The sequence below is a fragment of the Protopterus annectens genome, chromosome 1.part1 (genome assembly GCF_019279795.1).
Source record: "Protopterus annectens isolate FY-2018-M chromosome 1.part1, PAN1.0, whole genome shotgun sequence".
In the NCBI taxonomy this organism is placed as follows: Eukaryota; Metazoa; Chordata; order Ceratodontiformes; family Protopteridae; genus Protopterus; species Protopterus annectens.
The window spans coordinates 932,643,972-932,662,420 of NC_056726.1; the positions used below are offsets into that span (position 1 = coordinate 932,643,972).

The 18,449-nt window shown below is 39.4% G+C and overlaps 1 protein-coding gene across 1 annotated transcript in view; it reads left to right on the forward strand.

Moving 5' to 3' along the window:
* The first annotated feature begins 5,862 nt into the window (after positions 1-5,862).
* Positions 5,863-18,449, forward strand: part of LOC122808041 (glutathione hydrolase 6-like) — a 309,257-nt gene continuing 296,670 nt past the window's right edge. Inside the window, exon 1 of the mRNA XM_044079032.1 lies at positions 5,863-6,234. Coding sequence (XP_043934967.1) covers positions 6,080-6,234 — 155 coding nt within the window. The 5' untranslated portion in view covers positions 5,863-6,079. The remainder of the gene's footprint in view (positions 6,235-18,449) is intronic.

Below are 18,449 nucleotides of genomic sequence, written 5' to 3' on the forward strand. Positions count from 1 at the left end.
GGGTTTAGATAAGAAACACCTTAGTTTGTTCTGTAGAAGAGCAGGAACATGATTTTCTCTCAACTGCTGCCATAATATTTAACAAGATCATCCATAATCAGCATTTTCATGCTTGGCCTTACCCGCACGTGGGATAGAAGGCCATGCGTACACTGTGCTCTTGCAGAAACACTGATAAGACAGTAACTAGCATCTAGAGCTAAGGAAGTCATTGCCCCCCCCCCTTTTATTCAGCCCTCATTAGGCCAATCATTGAGTGTAATCCCCCCATTTGGCATGTATCTGTCCAGATATATGTAACAACTGGAATGCCTACAGAGATCTTTACTAAAAGGATCCAAGGCCTAAACAATATATCCTAAATGGACTGACTGAAAGATATGTCACTATACTCTGTATCTACAGACTGCTAAGAAGTGACCTGTGTATGACATATAAGGCACCCTTCAACCCAATACTGAGAATTTGCTGTATATCATTAAACCAAATGGTAACAGAAATACTCAAAGGATCTAAACTTCTTCTGCATTAACAGCATAGTTTAATGGAACATGTATATTTCACCAAGGATACCACTGTTTTGGAACAAAGTCCCTATTCACATAAAACAAATATCATCCCTGTTCAGATTCAAGTGCAATTTATTTATATATCCTTGCAAGCATTTCTCTTCTCAGTTTATTAGGGAACTACTGTTCTGTTAGCTTTGAACATTAAGTTGTAGATACTTCTTTTTTCTTTAAAAGAAAAAATAAGAGCAAATTGCTTTCCTTACTCAAGATTTTTTTAGGCCATTGTTAGATCAAAAGGTTCATAGGTTCATAGGTTGGTACCGGGCTATCTGCCCAGAGGCATATATTAGCCCAGCCACGTTGTGCGGTATTCACCACCCCTTTAGTAGTTCGCTAGACCCTTGTACTAGCAGCTAGTACCCTTGGCCCCTATCTAGTAGTGCTGTTGGTGTGATCCCCAGTGTGAACTTTCTGTTACCCATCCATTCATCAAGGTTCCTCTTGAAGAGTGATAGTGAGGGGCTCTGTCATGTAGATCGGGACCCTGTTCCATAGTAAGGAAAGTCTCTGCGAAGGGAATCTATCCCTCTAGCATGTTCTATTCATTGTTGTGTTGAGGTTTATATCCATAGAGCATGTAGCTCGAGTAGATTTGGTTTTGCTAAGATGGAGCATGTTCAACAATTCTGGGTTGGACATGGCTCTGTACGTTAGACAGAGATCGCCTCTGAGAAAGCGGTATGCAGCAGAGAACAGTCTTAGCTTTTTCAATCGTGCTGCATAGGGCAACTGTTTGAGGCCAGTAATCCTCTTGGTTAGGTACCTTTGTGGTCTCTCCAGCTGCTGGAGATGTCTAGCCAGTTACATTCCAATTGGTGCATTGTACTCAATAATGGGTCTGATGAGGGAAGAGTAGAGGGGCACCATTACATCCTTAGATCTTGATGCAAACCCTTTCGTGATCAGATGGGTCACATAGAAGGATTTTCTAACCACTTTGGTAACATGGTTATCAAAGGAAAGCTGACTATCTACTTGGGTCCCTAGATCCCTTATTTCTTCTTCAGATTTCAGGGGATTACCTCCTATGCTGTAGTTTGCAGGTACTCTGTTTTTCCAAAGGGGGTTACTATGCATTTTTTGCATTTAGCTTGAGACCATGGCTTTGGCACCATACATCAGTCTCATTCAGGCCCTTCTGGAGGATCTCCATGTCAGCCGGAGACTCTATTATAGCACCCAGTTTGCTGTCGTCTGCAAACTTTGTCAGCCACAGCCCTTCCGTGCTTGCCTGTACTTCTGAGAAGTATATGCCAAACAGGAGGGGCCCCAGGACAGAGCCCTGAGGCACACCACTCATTACTGGTCTGGATTCGGACATAGATCCCGCTACTCTTACTTTATGGGATCTATCTGAGAGCCAGTTTGCGATCCATCTTGTGACATAAGGGTTTATGCCCAGGCTGGTGAGCTTATCAATAATACCTGAATGGGGAATGGTGTCAAATGCTTTAGCAAGGTCAAGGTAAGCCGTGTGTACCTCCTTTCCCTTATCTATAGCCTGAGTAACTGTCTCAAAGAAATCCACCAGGTTTAGGAGGCATGATCTGCCCTTGATGAAGCCGAACTGTGTGGGGTCCAGTGACTGGAGGTTCCCAATCTCTCCATTTATGAGTTCCATAATGATTAGCTCCATAGCCTTACAGATCAGACTGGTCAGGCTTATTGGTCGGTAGTTCCCAGGGTCAGTTGTGGCCCCACCCTTGTGTAGCGGGACCATTCTATGGGCACATACCCTGTGGAGAGGCTGAGCCTGAACAGGGTATTATGATGTGGGGTTAATTCCTTTTGGAGCTCGCGTATGACACAGCCTGGGACACCATCTGGTCCCATGGAGGCAGTGTTTTTAGCTTTAGATAGAGCCTTGTCTAAGGACAGTGTACTGTATAGGAACAATAAGTTGAAAAGAATTACTGTAAGTGTTGTTTTTTTTTTCATTTTTGCCTCAGTTGAAATCAGATGTGTATACAGGTGGATATCATCTAGGCATGGAGAAAGAAGGCATGCTACATATGTAGAGTGACAGCAATAGAGTACAACACACATTTCATCCTACTTGCTCTTTCACTTTCATCTTAGTTTGACTTCAGAGAGATGCGAAGAAGGAGTCTGTCCTTTGGGATGTAGGCTGAGGAGGCATGCTGTGTTGACATGACAGCAGCAACTTAAAATGTATGACTATTGTTCATTTGTCCTTTCGCTTTCATCCCAATTTAACACTATATGGGTGCATGGAAAATCGCTATCTTTTTTGTGGGACTGGGCAGAAAGCAATCATCCCAAATATGATTTATGTGCCCTTGCAAGTATTTTATTCTCAGATTATGGACAATTACTACCCAGTTCTGTGGTAATTAGTGTGTAGTTAGCCTTGAACTTCAAGCCCTGGACTTTACCTAGTTCTTATTTGAAAGAAAAAATAATTTTTTTTCCCTTTGTCGAGATTTTTTTTCATACCTTCAATGGGCAAAAGGTTGGAGAAAAAAAAGATTTATGCAGGTATGCACTGCTTAACATCCAGGATAGATTTTATCCCATAGAATGTTAAGAGGTGCGGGCATTAAGTGAATACCCTGTACTTTGTTTTGTGTTTCAGTTAATGTCTGCCTACATTCTGATAGCATTTACATCCACTTAGTACAGTATGGATGTAAATGCAGTTGGACATTGTCCAGAAGGAAGTTAAGTGGCACACACCTATAATGCACTTCAGAGCATTTAGAACCCCATAGCTTCTGGGGTTTAAGGCTCCCAGACTTCCAACATAATTACATTCTTTCCACCACAATTTTACAGTACAATCTTGTCCAGTTAAGATGTATTACAGGGATGTAGAAAAAAGATGACAACTGAGTATGTTTCAAGGAGTGTTTTGTCCTACCCCTGCTATGCTGCTTACATAAGTTAAGAAAATATGCATCCTCTGATGGAACAGAGATGTCTATTGCATACTGCAGGTAAACATACAACAGACAAACTGGTCCATTAATAAGAGAGGAAGGAAGCACAACAAGAAAGGTAAAAAAAGGGATAGAAAAAGAACTAGATGTTTATACTTGTTTTGTAATAATGAGAATACAGCACTTGCACGCACTTGTACAAATATTACAAAAGGTACACCTTGAAGCACTGCACATAATATGTACATAATGCATTTTATAGCCAATGACATGCAAAATAAAAGTTTAAAAAGTTAAAAATGCACTTCACATATGCATCGCAAGTGGCATGCCTTGAAATATGCAACTATAACTAAGGAGGTAAATGTTTGTGACATCTAAAATATAAGATTTAAACAGATGGAAGAGATTAATAACAGACAGGCAGGCAGACAGGTAGATATCATTTATGAACTATATTCTGCAATATGTAATCAGTTATAGTCTATTAAAATGGCAGTGACAACTCAAATTTAGTATTTATTTATTTTTCAGTATATTTCCACTAGTTATAACATAGAAAACAGAGCCATAGGAAGGGTAGGCAGAGCTGGTGGCTTCCCCAGGCATCAACTTGTGTGTGTGTGTGTGTGTGTGTGTGGGGGGGGGGGGCACAAATTGGCATTTTGCATTGCACAAATGAGAATTTTTAATGACACCTTCTGAACTGTCAAACTGTCCTTTTTCTTCAAAGGAGTCAATTGGATTATTAAATTGCTAATCCCCAATGGGTGTGCTGCCTAGGACACCAAACCACCTTGCTAGAGCTCTGATTAGCAGAATAAAAAAATGTCAGTGGGTTGCAAAACTAGGACTGACTCTCCATTCTCCTTAGCTAAGCATGACCTCTTGAAGCTCAAGCTCAAGCTCAGAGAGCAATGGAATATGTTCGCTACGTTTCTCTACATCTATGTTTTCAAAAGGTTTTATGCTGCTATTTTAAGGCTGATGACTGTTGTCCTATTTTGACTAGGAGCCACAATTATGTTTGTAAAATTTAAGTAATATGTTACCTAATGATTGATATGTATTGTTTATAGCCTTTTGGAAGCATTTCTGTATATTGTGGGCTCTTTTTGCAGGATCTTAAAACATTGCATGTGTAAAATCACTGCTGGATGTTGCTGATGTCTTAGTACATTGGGGCTAACTTTGCTGCAGGTGTTGTAGTTTGTTAAGAGGTCTCGTCACACATCTTGGAGAATAGAGAAGTATGTATGTTTCTTGATTTTGAACACTTCCATTTACTTACAGCTTGTACGAAACTGAAGGGAGCGTATTTAGGGATCGGAGTTGTTATGGGTTGGTGCAAGGAAGGGAGTGCAGAACCTAACAAAAAATTATATTTTTTTCTGCATACTTTTCCAGTTTTCTGCTACACTTTCTTACAATGGTGAATTTGATTTTGTATTGTTTAAATACCTCTGTTATGGAGGTTTTGTTTCCTGACTAATAATGACAAACTGTTTCACTTTAGACCTATTTTGTGCATGCATTTTCATTTATGTTGTTAATAAACAGGTTTGGTGGTCAAAACAGATGTTGTCAGACATGAACCAGTTTGTAAAATACATAATACAAAATGTAGAATGATATACATGAAGTAATTTAAAATATTAACTACATAAAATAGTAATTATAAGGTTAGTATTAATACAACACATTACAGTAAACTCTAGTAAATCAATAATTGTGTGGGATTTTGCAAATGGCTGTGCATGTGTGTGTGTGTGTGTGTGTGAAAATGAACCACAAGATAAAGTGTACAAATGTGACACAGACATGCAGTTTGATCAGTAACAGTCCCAGCTTCATGCTGCCTAGTAACTACACATAGGAAAAGCTTAACTACAGTCATACCTCTCAACTTCAGGTGTCCCTGATTTTGACTTAAATTTTAGGTCTGACCCTTTTAATCCTTCCTAAACTGGTGACTTTTGGAGAAAAGGTGGCGAGTTACACAAATAATGGAAATATTAGAGTTATAGTTTTTTTACTTGAGAAAAATGTATATCAATTCATATTATTTTATTATGTCAGTGTCTGTACTAACATTTAAAGGTGTCCCTGATTTTCCCGGCTTATTTCTGCATTTTTCTTTGATTCTGCTGAAGATTTGTCCCTGATTCAGATGAGGGTTATGAGCAGCTATTAAATTACAGGAGATTGCCCAAATGGCATCTAAGAAGCAATGTCATATGCTACATCTATGTTTAGACTACACTGCAGTATACAATCACCAACACATTCTTAAATTAATGTTTCACCATTCCTCCCATGCATTCATAACGCAGTACTAATAATTCTCACATTAACATGTGACATGCTCTACGCCTGCAGATGATCTACCACTAAGGCGTGTTCTTTGCGCGTTTAGGTTGTCTTGGTACAAGGGCGTTGACAGGTGTACACGGAAGAAGTAGACCTAATTGTGAAAAGGTGGAAAAGGAGGGGAAACTAGCGCAGGAAATCAAAGAATAAACCGTGATATAAATAGCAAGCGCTTCGGTTGAAAAGGAAGATTTATCTTTGTTGTGCCCACTGGAGGGCTTAATACCGTGAATATTAATGGAGGTTGGCGCCAACGTCCGATATCAGCGGTTGCAACAGGTGGAGGAGGAAGATCAGGTGGATGGCGAATGTAGCGATCAGGAAGAAAAGGAAGAGCTGAATGTAGAAGCCGAAGAAATTGAGGATGACAGGGTCATAGTTAATATATACGCGTAAGTGTAACTTGCATTGTTATTTCGCGCGCACCTGCAGTGTGAGAGTAAAACAAACCACGTGCCATAAATACTCCACGCGCTGGACACTTTTTCCTGAGAATGTAAATTATTAACTAAGTGCGCATTTCTTTAGCAAGTTAATTTCTTTCTGTTGTTAGCATGGCAGGAGAGTGTATTCCGCAGTAACGTAAATGGTTAAAATTAATGTTTCTAAGCATGCTGTGTTATAAAATGATGGTAGCTATCAAGAACTGGGCAAACAGTCCATTTCCCGACTGTCGAAATTTTTGCAGAATGTCCAGATTTTTGCCTCTTATTTTTTTGTCTCTTCCTTATAAAATTTGTGGTTTCCTGGCAAATCATCCGGGATTGAAGTCACTAAATAAATAAATATAGTTCAGATATAGACTTAATATCTTTCAGAAAGTGCATGCAAATACAAATCCTGTTATTCTAGCAGCTTTCTCATAACAGCAAATATTAAAATATGTCCCTAATTTTGGGCTTTTGCCCCCTTCCCCCCTATTATTTTAGGCTTTGTCCGGATTTATTGTGTTAAGAGGTATGCCTCTCATCCTCTAAGCACGAGAAATATGGAAAAGTCAAAAATAACGGGGAGGGGCAAAGGCCCCAAATCAGGGCCAGATTTTAAATATTCCTCTTTTGAACTGGTTGCTAGAATAACTGGTTTTGGATTAACAAGCTTTTTCTGAAGGTTATTAAAAAAAGTATCTTATTATTTAGTGATATTAATCGCTATGACATTCCCAAAAGCTACAAGTTTTCAGATGAGCAGATCAAAACTGTAAGACAAAAATGTGGGCATTCTGCACAGTGTGGGCATAAATAAACAATGACACAACTTAGAATGTCGTAACACCTTCACCTAGCTTTTCCCACCTCCTACATTAGAACCTGCACTGAAAAAAAACTTTGAATATACATTACTTAAGCAATAACCCCACACCTGGGTGTACATAATGCTGGATTTACCCATGGTTGGTGTGGTTTGGTCACGAGGGCGAAGCCCAAGTGGCCAAACAAAGACAACCATGGGTAAATCCAGCATTACCCACACCCAGAAGTGGGTTATTGCTATTATACAATGACATTATTTAAGAAAAAAAAAACCTTACTTTTCTTAAATAATGGCATTGTATAATGCCTCCGTGCTACCCTTCCACAGCTGTCTGGTATTCTGCGACAGTTCTGATGTACTGCGCATGCTTACGTAAAACATCAGAACTGTGTGTAGAAGCAACGGAGAAAGGAAGGTCTCCGTTGCTTTTTAAAATGAGTCTCGCTATGTTAAAATAGTTTAACATAGCAAGATAGCTTTAAAAAAAGCAACAGAGAAAGGAAGATCTCCGTTCCCTTTTTTAAAGCTGTCTCGCTATGTTAAATGAGTTTAACATAGCAAGATATCTTTAAAATAAGCAGCAGAGAAAGGAAGATCTTCGTTGATTTTTTTAAGATAACTCACTATAGCGAGATTACATCAACGGAGCTCTTCTGTACTCCATTTCTACCAAAAACACAAAAAAATCAGGACATATACTAATGGAAAAAGTCCAGGCGACTGGACCGTTTCCATTAGTATAAGTCAGATTTACAACGGGCATGCTGACCAATCAGCGTGCACATTTTGGAATATTAATGGGGGGGGGGGGTCATTGTATAATAGTAGATTATTTATTGGAACTGATAAGTGAATAGACAAAATGCCCTAGAGAGGTATCAGGAGTGGCATAATATCCATGTGTATAAATATACTTACCAAAACTACCCCAAAATGCTAGAAGAATATAATTTTGTTGGAAAGAATGTATGTGCTTTATGTTAGTTGTGAATGGGACAGTTGTGTGGCTTAATAAAATATCCTTCACAGTAGTAAGGCTGGAGCTATATCAGGTCATTCCAATCTCCTTTCCAACTGCTGTCTGGAGATACCTGCAGAAAATATGTCTTAACTACATATTCCCAGTCCAAGAGGGTAAATTAGATTATGATGGGGAATGTGGATGCAGGAATAGGAGACCAAATACATGGTTGATGGCACATGCCGGGGGGGTGAAAAAAATTCATGATGATTGAAATGGCTATTCCTGTCATTGCCCAAATAATTGCTATATAATTTTGAATGGTCACTTTGAGCAGTAACACATTAGCATTGTACACAGAATACATAATCTCAGAGTTTGAGAGCTAATCACATTTACTTGTATTTCCTGTTGTACTTATTTTATTTTAAATGTATTATTATTAGCAGTAGTAGTAGTAGTAGTAATATTTTATGTTAACAAGGAAATATCAATTGAATATATTACATTTTTAGTGGAGCCCCAAGGAGGTGTACATATGAACACTGGGTATGCGGCTTAAATAGGGAGGAACTGGGAAGGGGAAACAGCACTATGAAGGCAATCAAGGAGAACTAGCATAGCTGGCAGGTGGAATGTATCAGAATCAGCCAATTACACATGCAGCAGCCCAGCACACTAATATAAACTATGCAAACACCCTACAGACTGTTTTTCCCCCACAAACTCTACACTACCGGTGTACACAGACAAGGGATTTTTAGCTGGCAAAACTAACTAAAAATGTTAGAGGCTGCTGCTGCTTTACTCCATCAATATGTGCTAGAGACTGAGGGTGGTGTGGAGGAGAATGCTGACAGCTGACCCACAGTAAGGAGGAGCAGATGAGTGTATAGACCCAGGGTAACTAACCAGGGCCTACATGAGCTGGAGATAGTAGAACCCTGTAAGGTGGACAGGGACATTCTACAGCAAATCATTGTGCTGTGCCGGCCACGTCTTACACACAGAACTAAAAGAGGGGAACCCATCCCAGTGGATACCAAGGTATGTCTAGGCTTAAGAATATTAGCCACAGGTACCTCCCAAAGACCAAACCTGGGATATCATGGGGGTCTCACAGGTTTCAGCATCCAGGGTACTCCACCAGTTCCTGGATGCCATGACACAACATGCCAATGAGCACATACATTTCCCCACCACCTGTGAGGTGCTGACCAGATGTATGCATCTCTTCCACCATATAGCAGAATACCATGAGGTAGTTGATGCTATTGACTGCATGCACATACAAATTAAAGCACCACCCGGTGAGTGGGGCAGGGTCTACATAAACCGCAAGGGCTTCCCCTCCATCAACTGCCAGGTCATGTTTGATGCCCAGGACATTATCATGAATGTGTGTGCTGCCAGCCCTGTATCAGGCATTTGCCATGGTGGACATCCCATATGGCCTTCTAGTGGAGGAAATGGCTATGCACTGGAGGTATGGCTGATGACACCCATCAGAAATGCACACACACCTGAAAAAGAACACCATAATGAGGCACATGCACAAACCAGGATCATTGTAGAGCATGTGTTTGGGATGCTCAAGTCATGGTTCCACTGCATTCACATATCCGGTGGAGCCCTGCAGTACTCTCCAGCTACATGTACACAAATGTTCATAGTATGTGCCATGCTACACAATATGATGCTATGGAAACAGCTGCATCAGGAACAGCACAGGGCAGGGCCACACAGCCCCCCACCATTACCAAGGCCAGCACAGGCACAGAGGGACTCTGAGGAGGAACAACCTGAGCCTGCCACTGTAGGCATAAGGAGGCATGGATAGTATGCCCAAGCCTTGGCAAAGAGGCAATGCATAGCACACACACTGACACTGTAGGGACTCGGGGACTGATACTTCTCTCCGACTTGCACATAAAGTAAAAGGGATGCCAAACATGACACTACCTGAGCTTTACCATGTATAGGGAGTATACTATGTGCATCCAACGGTCAGCCCTCCAGCACCATCCTCAGTACTGGCCAAGCAACAAGGTAAGTCACTCTTCCTATCATTTACTAAGTGGAGTAGTATGTTCTTATGCTTGTATGTATGATATGGATGCAAGCATGCAAGGGAATTGGGTGGCTGACTGGGATAGCAGCAGACAGCTATATGGGACAGCAGGAAATTCATAACAAGTACTGGTGTCAACATACCTGGCAGCACTGCACAAGGTGACAGCCCCCACCACAGTACATATGATGGCCCAAAGAACTGTGGGTGTCAATAGGTCACACACATGGATGTCAGTGAGGGTCACATATCCACCACCAGCCTCACCCAGCAGGGCAGGTGTAGATAACCATGAAGAAAGGCCGGGGCTAAGATCCCCAAATGATGGCAATGGTGAACAGCCTCCCACTTGACCTACACAGACATATGACAACAGGTCTGGCAGTTGCATTCTAGTTCTGAAGGATAAGAATTCTGAAACTGAAATATATGCCATTAAAATCTAACATGTGTTGTTGTTGTTTGTCTTTTGGCTTTTCCCGGTTAGGGGTCGCCACAGCGGAACTCCAGTCTGCTAATGATTGGCAGTTGTTTTTTATGGTGCCGAGTTGCCAGCCCGACACCCAACCTTCAGTGAAGGCATGTCCATTCAACGCATGTCTTTCGAATGCCCACTCGACCGTGGGGAGGACATGCAGACTCCACACAGAAGGCACTCCCAACCCAAGCCGAGAATCGAATGGGAGAACCTCTTGCTGTAAGGCAACAACCCTACCACTGCACCACCGCTTGTCTGCATGACAGGTCACAATACAATATGAAATGGAAGCCAACAGAGTAACTGAAATTCCAGTATAGTCATTTCATATGTTAAAGTCTGCAGGTGTGCACCCCTCTCAATCCCATGTAGAAATGCAGTAACAGATGTTCTGCACCACTGTCAAATGGCCTACAGTCCTCTGGCAAAAGCCAATGCCTCTCCCATAGTGCCAATGTACGGAATGTCAGGGGGTCCCAACTAACAACCTAACATAATAAACAGAAAAATATGCAAGGCCATGTTGACAAATGCCAGTAGCATGCCTCTCCATGTCCTACTGCAAGAACTGTGGATCAGGCCATAAATACTACTGGAATAACGGCCCAACTATAGGGATACCTCTGAGATATTCCTTACATAATGTTAGGTGGAGAGAATAACGGGGGGGGGTGTAGATGCATGGATGTCATGGAGTGTGTGAAGTCTGAAACTCTAATGTCCACCCATACTACTCCTGATTGCAAACCCATGAAGTAATAGCCAAAAAACCACTTGTAAACCACAATGCAAAGGTAAACTGACCAAATATGAGTCCTGCCTCTGGAAAACCTGGGTGTATCTGTACAGCTGAGAGGTATGGCCCCAGCAGGATATGGCCATCCCGTGTAGTTGAGAAAAGCACAAGGAGGGGATCCCCAGCCAGCATACTAACAAGGTGCTGCACCATTTACACAGAACCAGCAGTCTATTGTCTGTAGCTACCCCTCCACATTGAGAGGTGTGTGTGCCAGAATGTGTAGTCTATATGCCTCAGAATATTGGTCTCAGATTCATTCATCTTTTATTTCCCGGTAAATAACTGTGAGCAAAGAATGATAACTGTCAGTAGTTGATGACATGACAGATCACAGTGTAAAACAGTACATATGGGGGTGGCGCCTAGATGGCTAACTGAGATCATTGAATTTTGAGAGCTCCATAAACTAGTATAATAATATAGGAAAATGTTATTATTTTGAAGTTTAAAATGTCAGAAATCTACAGATAAACTACATAAATAGCAATTTTGGTGGAGATATACAAACATTTTCCTGTCAAGTAACTTGGAGATATATTGAGTCACTGAATATGAACAACTCAAGGACTACTCACCCATATGCTGCTTTGAAAAAACAAATGGAATTGATTGCATCTACCTTACAGGAACTGTCTTTGAAAATGGATGGCTTAAAAATGACTTAGAAAACCTCAAATTAAATTCTCAAAAACAGACTGATACTTTTAAGAAACTATTACAGCAACACCAGACAAAAATAACAAATATAGAAACTTCTCTAAATGACATTGAAGGTAGACTCAAAGAGGAAGAATTCCAAAAAAAAATCTGCTTAATCACAATACATGGCTGCTTAACAAAATAAACTTAGAAAACAGGGAAAGGAGAAACAACATAAGGATCTTTGGTCTGCCTGAAAACACTAGAGGTGAAGACATTATTTCATTCTTAACAACCTGGATTCCTGAACTTTTAAACTTGAAAGAGGGACTTTCATTTGGAATTGAAAGGGTGCATAGAGCACTGAGGAAATCTGCTTCTAACTCAACAAATACTCCATCCAGATCAATAGTTATAAAATTGCTTTCATTTCTGGACAAGGAACTAATATTAAAATTTGCTTGGAGAAAATCCCCCTTAAAATACAATCAAAGTTTGATAAGGTTTGACAATGATTATTCTTCCAGAATACTAGGACAAAGGAAAAAAAAAGTCTGGCCAATAATAAAACTGTTGAAACAAAACAACATTAAAGCACAGCAGGCCTTTCCAGCCAAGATAAAAATACTTTTTGCCAATGAAATGAGACCCTTTAATGACTTAGATGAAGCTAATATATTCATCAAAAACAACAACGTAGTGCCTGTCCCAGAAGAAATGGAATGGATGGTCCCTACTCTTAAAAGAATAAAAGAAACAAATCCTTGGACCGATGCTAGAAAGAACAAACAAAAAAATGATTCCAAGATAGCTTTCCCAAAAAATAACTCTTACAACTACATCTCTGAAAGTATCAACTGATATGGTAAATCACTTGTCATCTATTTTTATTTTAAAAAAAGGAGGGATTCTTAAACTGAGAAACAGTAATGATTTATTCAGAATATTCAGAGTCCAATAATTCTTCACAAAGGTAGGTCAAGATGGGTTACTATATTATATTTAAGCCAAACAAAGCAACATATATTGGGTCCCATTCAGAATTTCGAAGCTTAACACTTTGAATCTCATATGATCAAAGATCATATGTTCGAAGTTTTAAAACTTCAAAATCCTGAATGGAGATCAGCATACAGTATGGACCGGGAGATTTCCCTTGTCCTCGCTGTAGTGCGATCTTGGAGTTGGTATATTTAAGTTGTGGGGGTGTGAGGGTTCAGGGGGGCACATGTTTGTCATGTGTTGAGTGGTGTTTTGGGGGGGGGGTCACAATTTCGAGATTCCAAGATCTCGAGATTCTGAACTCAAGATTTTGAAACTTGAGATTTTGGTATTTCAAAATTGTGAATGTAACCCCATTTAAGACAAACATAGAAGTTTCTATTCCCCTACTTGAACTCAGTGAATACTTATCGTGTTCATTTTTCATCGATTTTACTTATAAATAATTTAAGTAAATAAAATGCTGTCATGGAGACTAATACCTTTTTCAGTTAAAGTATGATTTAGAAATGTCATGTATATCCTGGTTAAATAATAGGAGCAAGCTCTTAGTACAAATATCATTATTATTCTGTCTAAACATAATCAATATCAATTATGGCAGGTATCATAGCTTTGAGTGCTGTTTGATTAAGCTTGACATGATTGTATATGGATACAGCTGTGTCTGGCAGCTGTTATATGTTGTCATTTTCATCTCTGGGAAGCTGTGGGTTGTGACTTGTGATTGAGGTTTCCTGATGCTTCTGAATTAGAAAGAGACATTTGGGGTTTTAGCCTGGATCCAGGGGAAGGGGGTGGATAGAACTGTGATTTGGGATATTTTGGCCGAGAATAGTTTGTTTGTACTAGTGCTGGGTGAGAGGTGGGAGGGCTGGTGGAGTGAGTTGTCTCTTGCTGTGGTGGCTTGTTGGGAGTTTTTTTTTTTTTTTTTGATCTGTTTGCTCTCTGTTCTTTCCCTGGCTGCTGCCTTGCTGAAAGGGAAGGAATTTAGGCTTGAAGTTGCAGTGAAGTGAAGCTTTGCTTCATGTGTATAGCAAGCCTCTGGTATGCAGTATACAGACACACTAACAGAAACGGACATTCCCTGGTTGCTATGGTAACAGAGAGGCGATACTGCTTAACAGCTTGTCTCTCAAATAAATAGCCAAAAAAAAAAACACACACACACAATAGTTATGTAATGTATGATTTTAGTAAATCTAGACATAAAATATATAATCGTCACATAAGATGAAGCAGTCTGCTGAATTTAGATATTAAAGACTGGATTTAATAACTTGGGCTTGTGTATAATAACACTACTGTCTTAACTTGTCACAAATGACATACACTACATTGAACATCAAGGGGAAGCATGATTTTCTTATATAAGTAAATATGCGTAACAAGTCATGTAACTGTTTTAAGTTGAATTGCAGTTTTTGTAACCGATCTTGACCATATATAATACTTAAGCAGTTACCAAGATAACCAATGTTTTATACATGACATAAAACTGACATAGTTGTTCAAGAGAAACAATAGAAGCCTGAACCTGGAATGTCACAGAATGCAACAATCATATTCTGAACAAATAATATTAAATTGACAATAGGCACTCAGTTTAATAACATGTGCTTGAGTATAATAACACTACTGTTTTAACTTGTCATAAATGACATACACTATATTGAACATCAAGGGGAAGCATGATGATTTTTTTATATAAGTAAATATGCATAATAAGTCATGTAATTGCTTTAACTTGAATTGTAGTTTTTGTAACCGATCTTGAACATACATAATACTTAAGCTGTTACTAAGGTAACTAATGTTTTATACATGACATCAAACTTGACAAAGTTGTTCATGGGAAACAATAGAAGCCTGAACTAGGAGGAATGTCACAGAATGTAACAATCACACTCTGAACAAATAGTATTAAATTGACAATAATCCCTCAGTTTAACCTTTGCTGATTATACGAAATAGAATGTTGCCATTCAAATTTAAAAACTTTCAGTATATGCCATAAAATGGCAATATATGAATATGGAAAGGGAACTTGTAATCATTAATCACAATAAGTGAATTTGTTGTTTTTAACCTATAATGTCACTCATTTTATAATAAGAAATGACAGATATGAAAATCCTTATGTGTAGGAAATGGGGGGGGGGATGCACTGATAATTAAAATGCACTAACTTTCATCAATGTTTACATAAAAGAAACTTGATGTTTTAAGTATGTTAGCAACAAACAAAGTGATTATTTAAATGCTGGCAAACAATGAAATATAACTTCTGATATATCCAGTAAAATACATTGTATTATTAAACATTAGGTATAAATAGTATTACCATCTATTTAGATTAAGTAATACATTGTGAAAAACTTCAATAAGGGTGAATTTCTTAAACTACTGTGTGCTATAATCTTTTACTGGGGTTTTATATATGATACATTCTACTTTAATATGATCAAATTGCTTGTTATGTATCTTTCACATAAATATTAATTGCTTATACAATAAGTAGACATTTATATTGTATTAGAATTTTGCCTAATAAATACTACTATATATGCTCAAAATAATTTAAATATTGCTTATTCCTATTACAAATATTCTACATATGATAATTCAATTTATGGAGCTCAAATATTCTGGATTGTCAAGGTATGAGTGATAATCTGATGGACTTAGGTTTATCCATCATATTAGGAATGATTTTCATTCCATGGCTAGTGCGGATCTTAGTTTTGTTAACATGTTATTAATTTAAATTTGTTATTTCACAAAAACACTTTTAGTGTAATTGACCAAAACATTACTTTATTGGTAAACAACAAATCCACCACACTTGCAGAAGAATGTAAGTCCACTCCAAGTACTGTAGTACCAGTTCTTTAATGTAGCATGAAAATAAAAAATATAAAGATAAATGATAAAACAAAGGTGAACACAAAGCGCTTTTCATCCCACCTGGTGGTGAGACTTCTTCAGGTAAAATCATTCACTGAAACCAGTACATTTAAATACAGTCCATTATGCAGTCATATTACTAGTCAGCCAGTGGGTGGGGGCTATTCATAACACACTAAGTGATGCTGTGAAAATCCACTCAAATAAATACTTTTAAAAAAAAAACACTTGGTCTTGTTAATACCAACAAGTGTGTATTTCAATATATATACTCTTGTCTTAAATAATAAAAAGTGAGTCAAACTTCATGTTATATAGGCACACAATTGTTAAAAATATTTAAAAAAATGTATATGTTTTAAAATGCATGTAAAAGTAAATACAAAAGGGTGAGTGAAATGTGCCAATACGTGAAAGTACACAAAAATGCATTCCTGTCTACACAGCATGGCATGAGATCCTACATTTGAATTACACATTCCTTACTTTAACTTCTGTTAGTATCACATATGTAATGTCTTGTGGTATAACAACTGATGTGTCAACTTGACACAGCTAGTTAGGTTCTGCATTTCATCACACTTGTTAGCTCTGAAGGTTTTTTAGCTTTAAAATACAAGAAATAGAGTAAATCTCATTTAACACAGGGTAAGCACAGGCCATAGTACTGAGTTGCCAAAGTAATTCTAACCTTTCTAGGTGTAAAGATTCTGGGCCCCCTCTCCCATCCGGAGTTCAGACTATCTATTGCTTTAAATTTAAATGTATGATTCATATGTTCCTGTTTGTGTCTACTTAGGGAATTCTCTTGGCTCCCTTTCTTTATATGGTACAGGTGTTCATAAACTCACTGAACTTCCTGTCAGTCTCTTCTGTCTATCTGATGAATCTGAGCATCTTGGGGCAATGTAGAAATTGCCTCATGTACACAGACAACCCTCTCCTCCTATCACCCAACACTACAACCTGTGAGAGATGCACTTATCTAGCCAAACTGGATGTAAAGCTCTCTCCAATCAAGACTGAACTTGACAGTCAAGAGGAGAAGGTAAACCCTTGCACCACACCACACTCATCACATAGTCTCACTAAATCTGCACCACCAAAATCCACACACAGAAACACAAAAACATTCACAGAGGCTCTCAATAATAAACTGCTCAAGCAACAGAGACCTCCAAAGCAGAAATGCAAGCAACCTCTACCCCCCAACACAACCCAAATGACACATAGCCCTCAGACTCAGTGTGCCACTCAGCCACAGCCAATAAGGCAAACAACGTACCCAACACACTAGTCATAGGTGACTCTATAGTCAGGCACACCGATGTCCCACTCACCAGGCTAAACAAGGAGAAGGTTACTGTCAGCTGCCTGTCGGGTGCCAGGATCCGCCACATAACCCACTCACTCAGATCACTCCACAACAAGTACAAATATGACTCTGTCATTGTCCAATTTGGTGTGAACGACCTGAGACGTACCTCCCTGGATTACATGAAAAGAGACATGGAAGAGCTCTCCGTTCTTGTAGCCCAGAGAGGTATGACCCTAGCCCTGAGTAGCATTCTGCCATCACCTAGAATGATGCTGCAGTACAAGGACAAAATGATTGACTTCAACGATTGGCTAAGCTTCTGGTGCCATTCTAAAGGGATCCAGTATCTGTTTGCCTGGGATGACATGGTCGACAGACCACAATGCTTTGCCAGAGATGGTCTGCACCTGTCATCCCTGGGATTCTGGATATTGGCTAAGGTTCTTGCCGCCCCTATATATAGTGCCATTTTAGGCAAGGTTCAAATGACAAATTCACCACCGTAACAGGAACAGGCAAGCAAAAACTGAGGGTGATGCTACTCAATGCTAGAAGTCTAAATCTCAAAAGGCACTCACTCAAGGCACTCCTTAAAATGGAGAACATCGATATCTGTGCAGTGACTGAGACCTGGTTCAAGGCTCCAGAGAGCACCCTGCACTACCAGGCTATAACTTATACCACACTTTTCGTCCATGTTACCTGGACTGGAACACCAAAGGCGGAGGTGTGTCCATATTCATTAAGGATATCCTCACCTCCAGGCTAGTTGCTCAGCATAATGCAGCCGAGGTTATCCAAGTGCAACTAACTCTGGGCAAAACTGCAATCCAAATTGTAGCTTGCTACAGATCACCCACCATGCCCCAGGATTCCCACTCCTCTTTTCTTGATGTACTGGAAAATATTAGGGTTCAACCAAACACCCTAATAATGGGCGATTTCAACTACCCCACCATTAACTGGGAAAACTACTCATGTACCAACTGCTTCGATCAACAATTTCTGGAATTCATAAACTCCAATGCCCTGGATCAACTTATCCACACCCCCAACAGGGGCAACAATATCCTAGATCTAGTCATTACCAACATGAGTGACCTGTGCTCCATACCTGAAGTCAATGCCTCATTGGTCCGATCCGACCTTAAGCTAATTACCCTAGATATCCACATCCC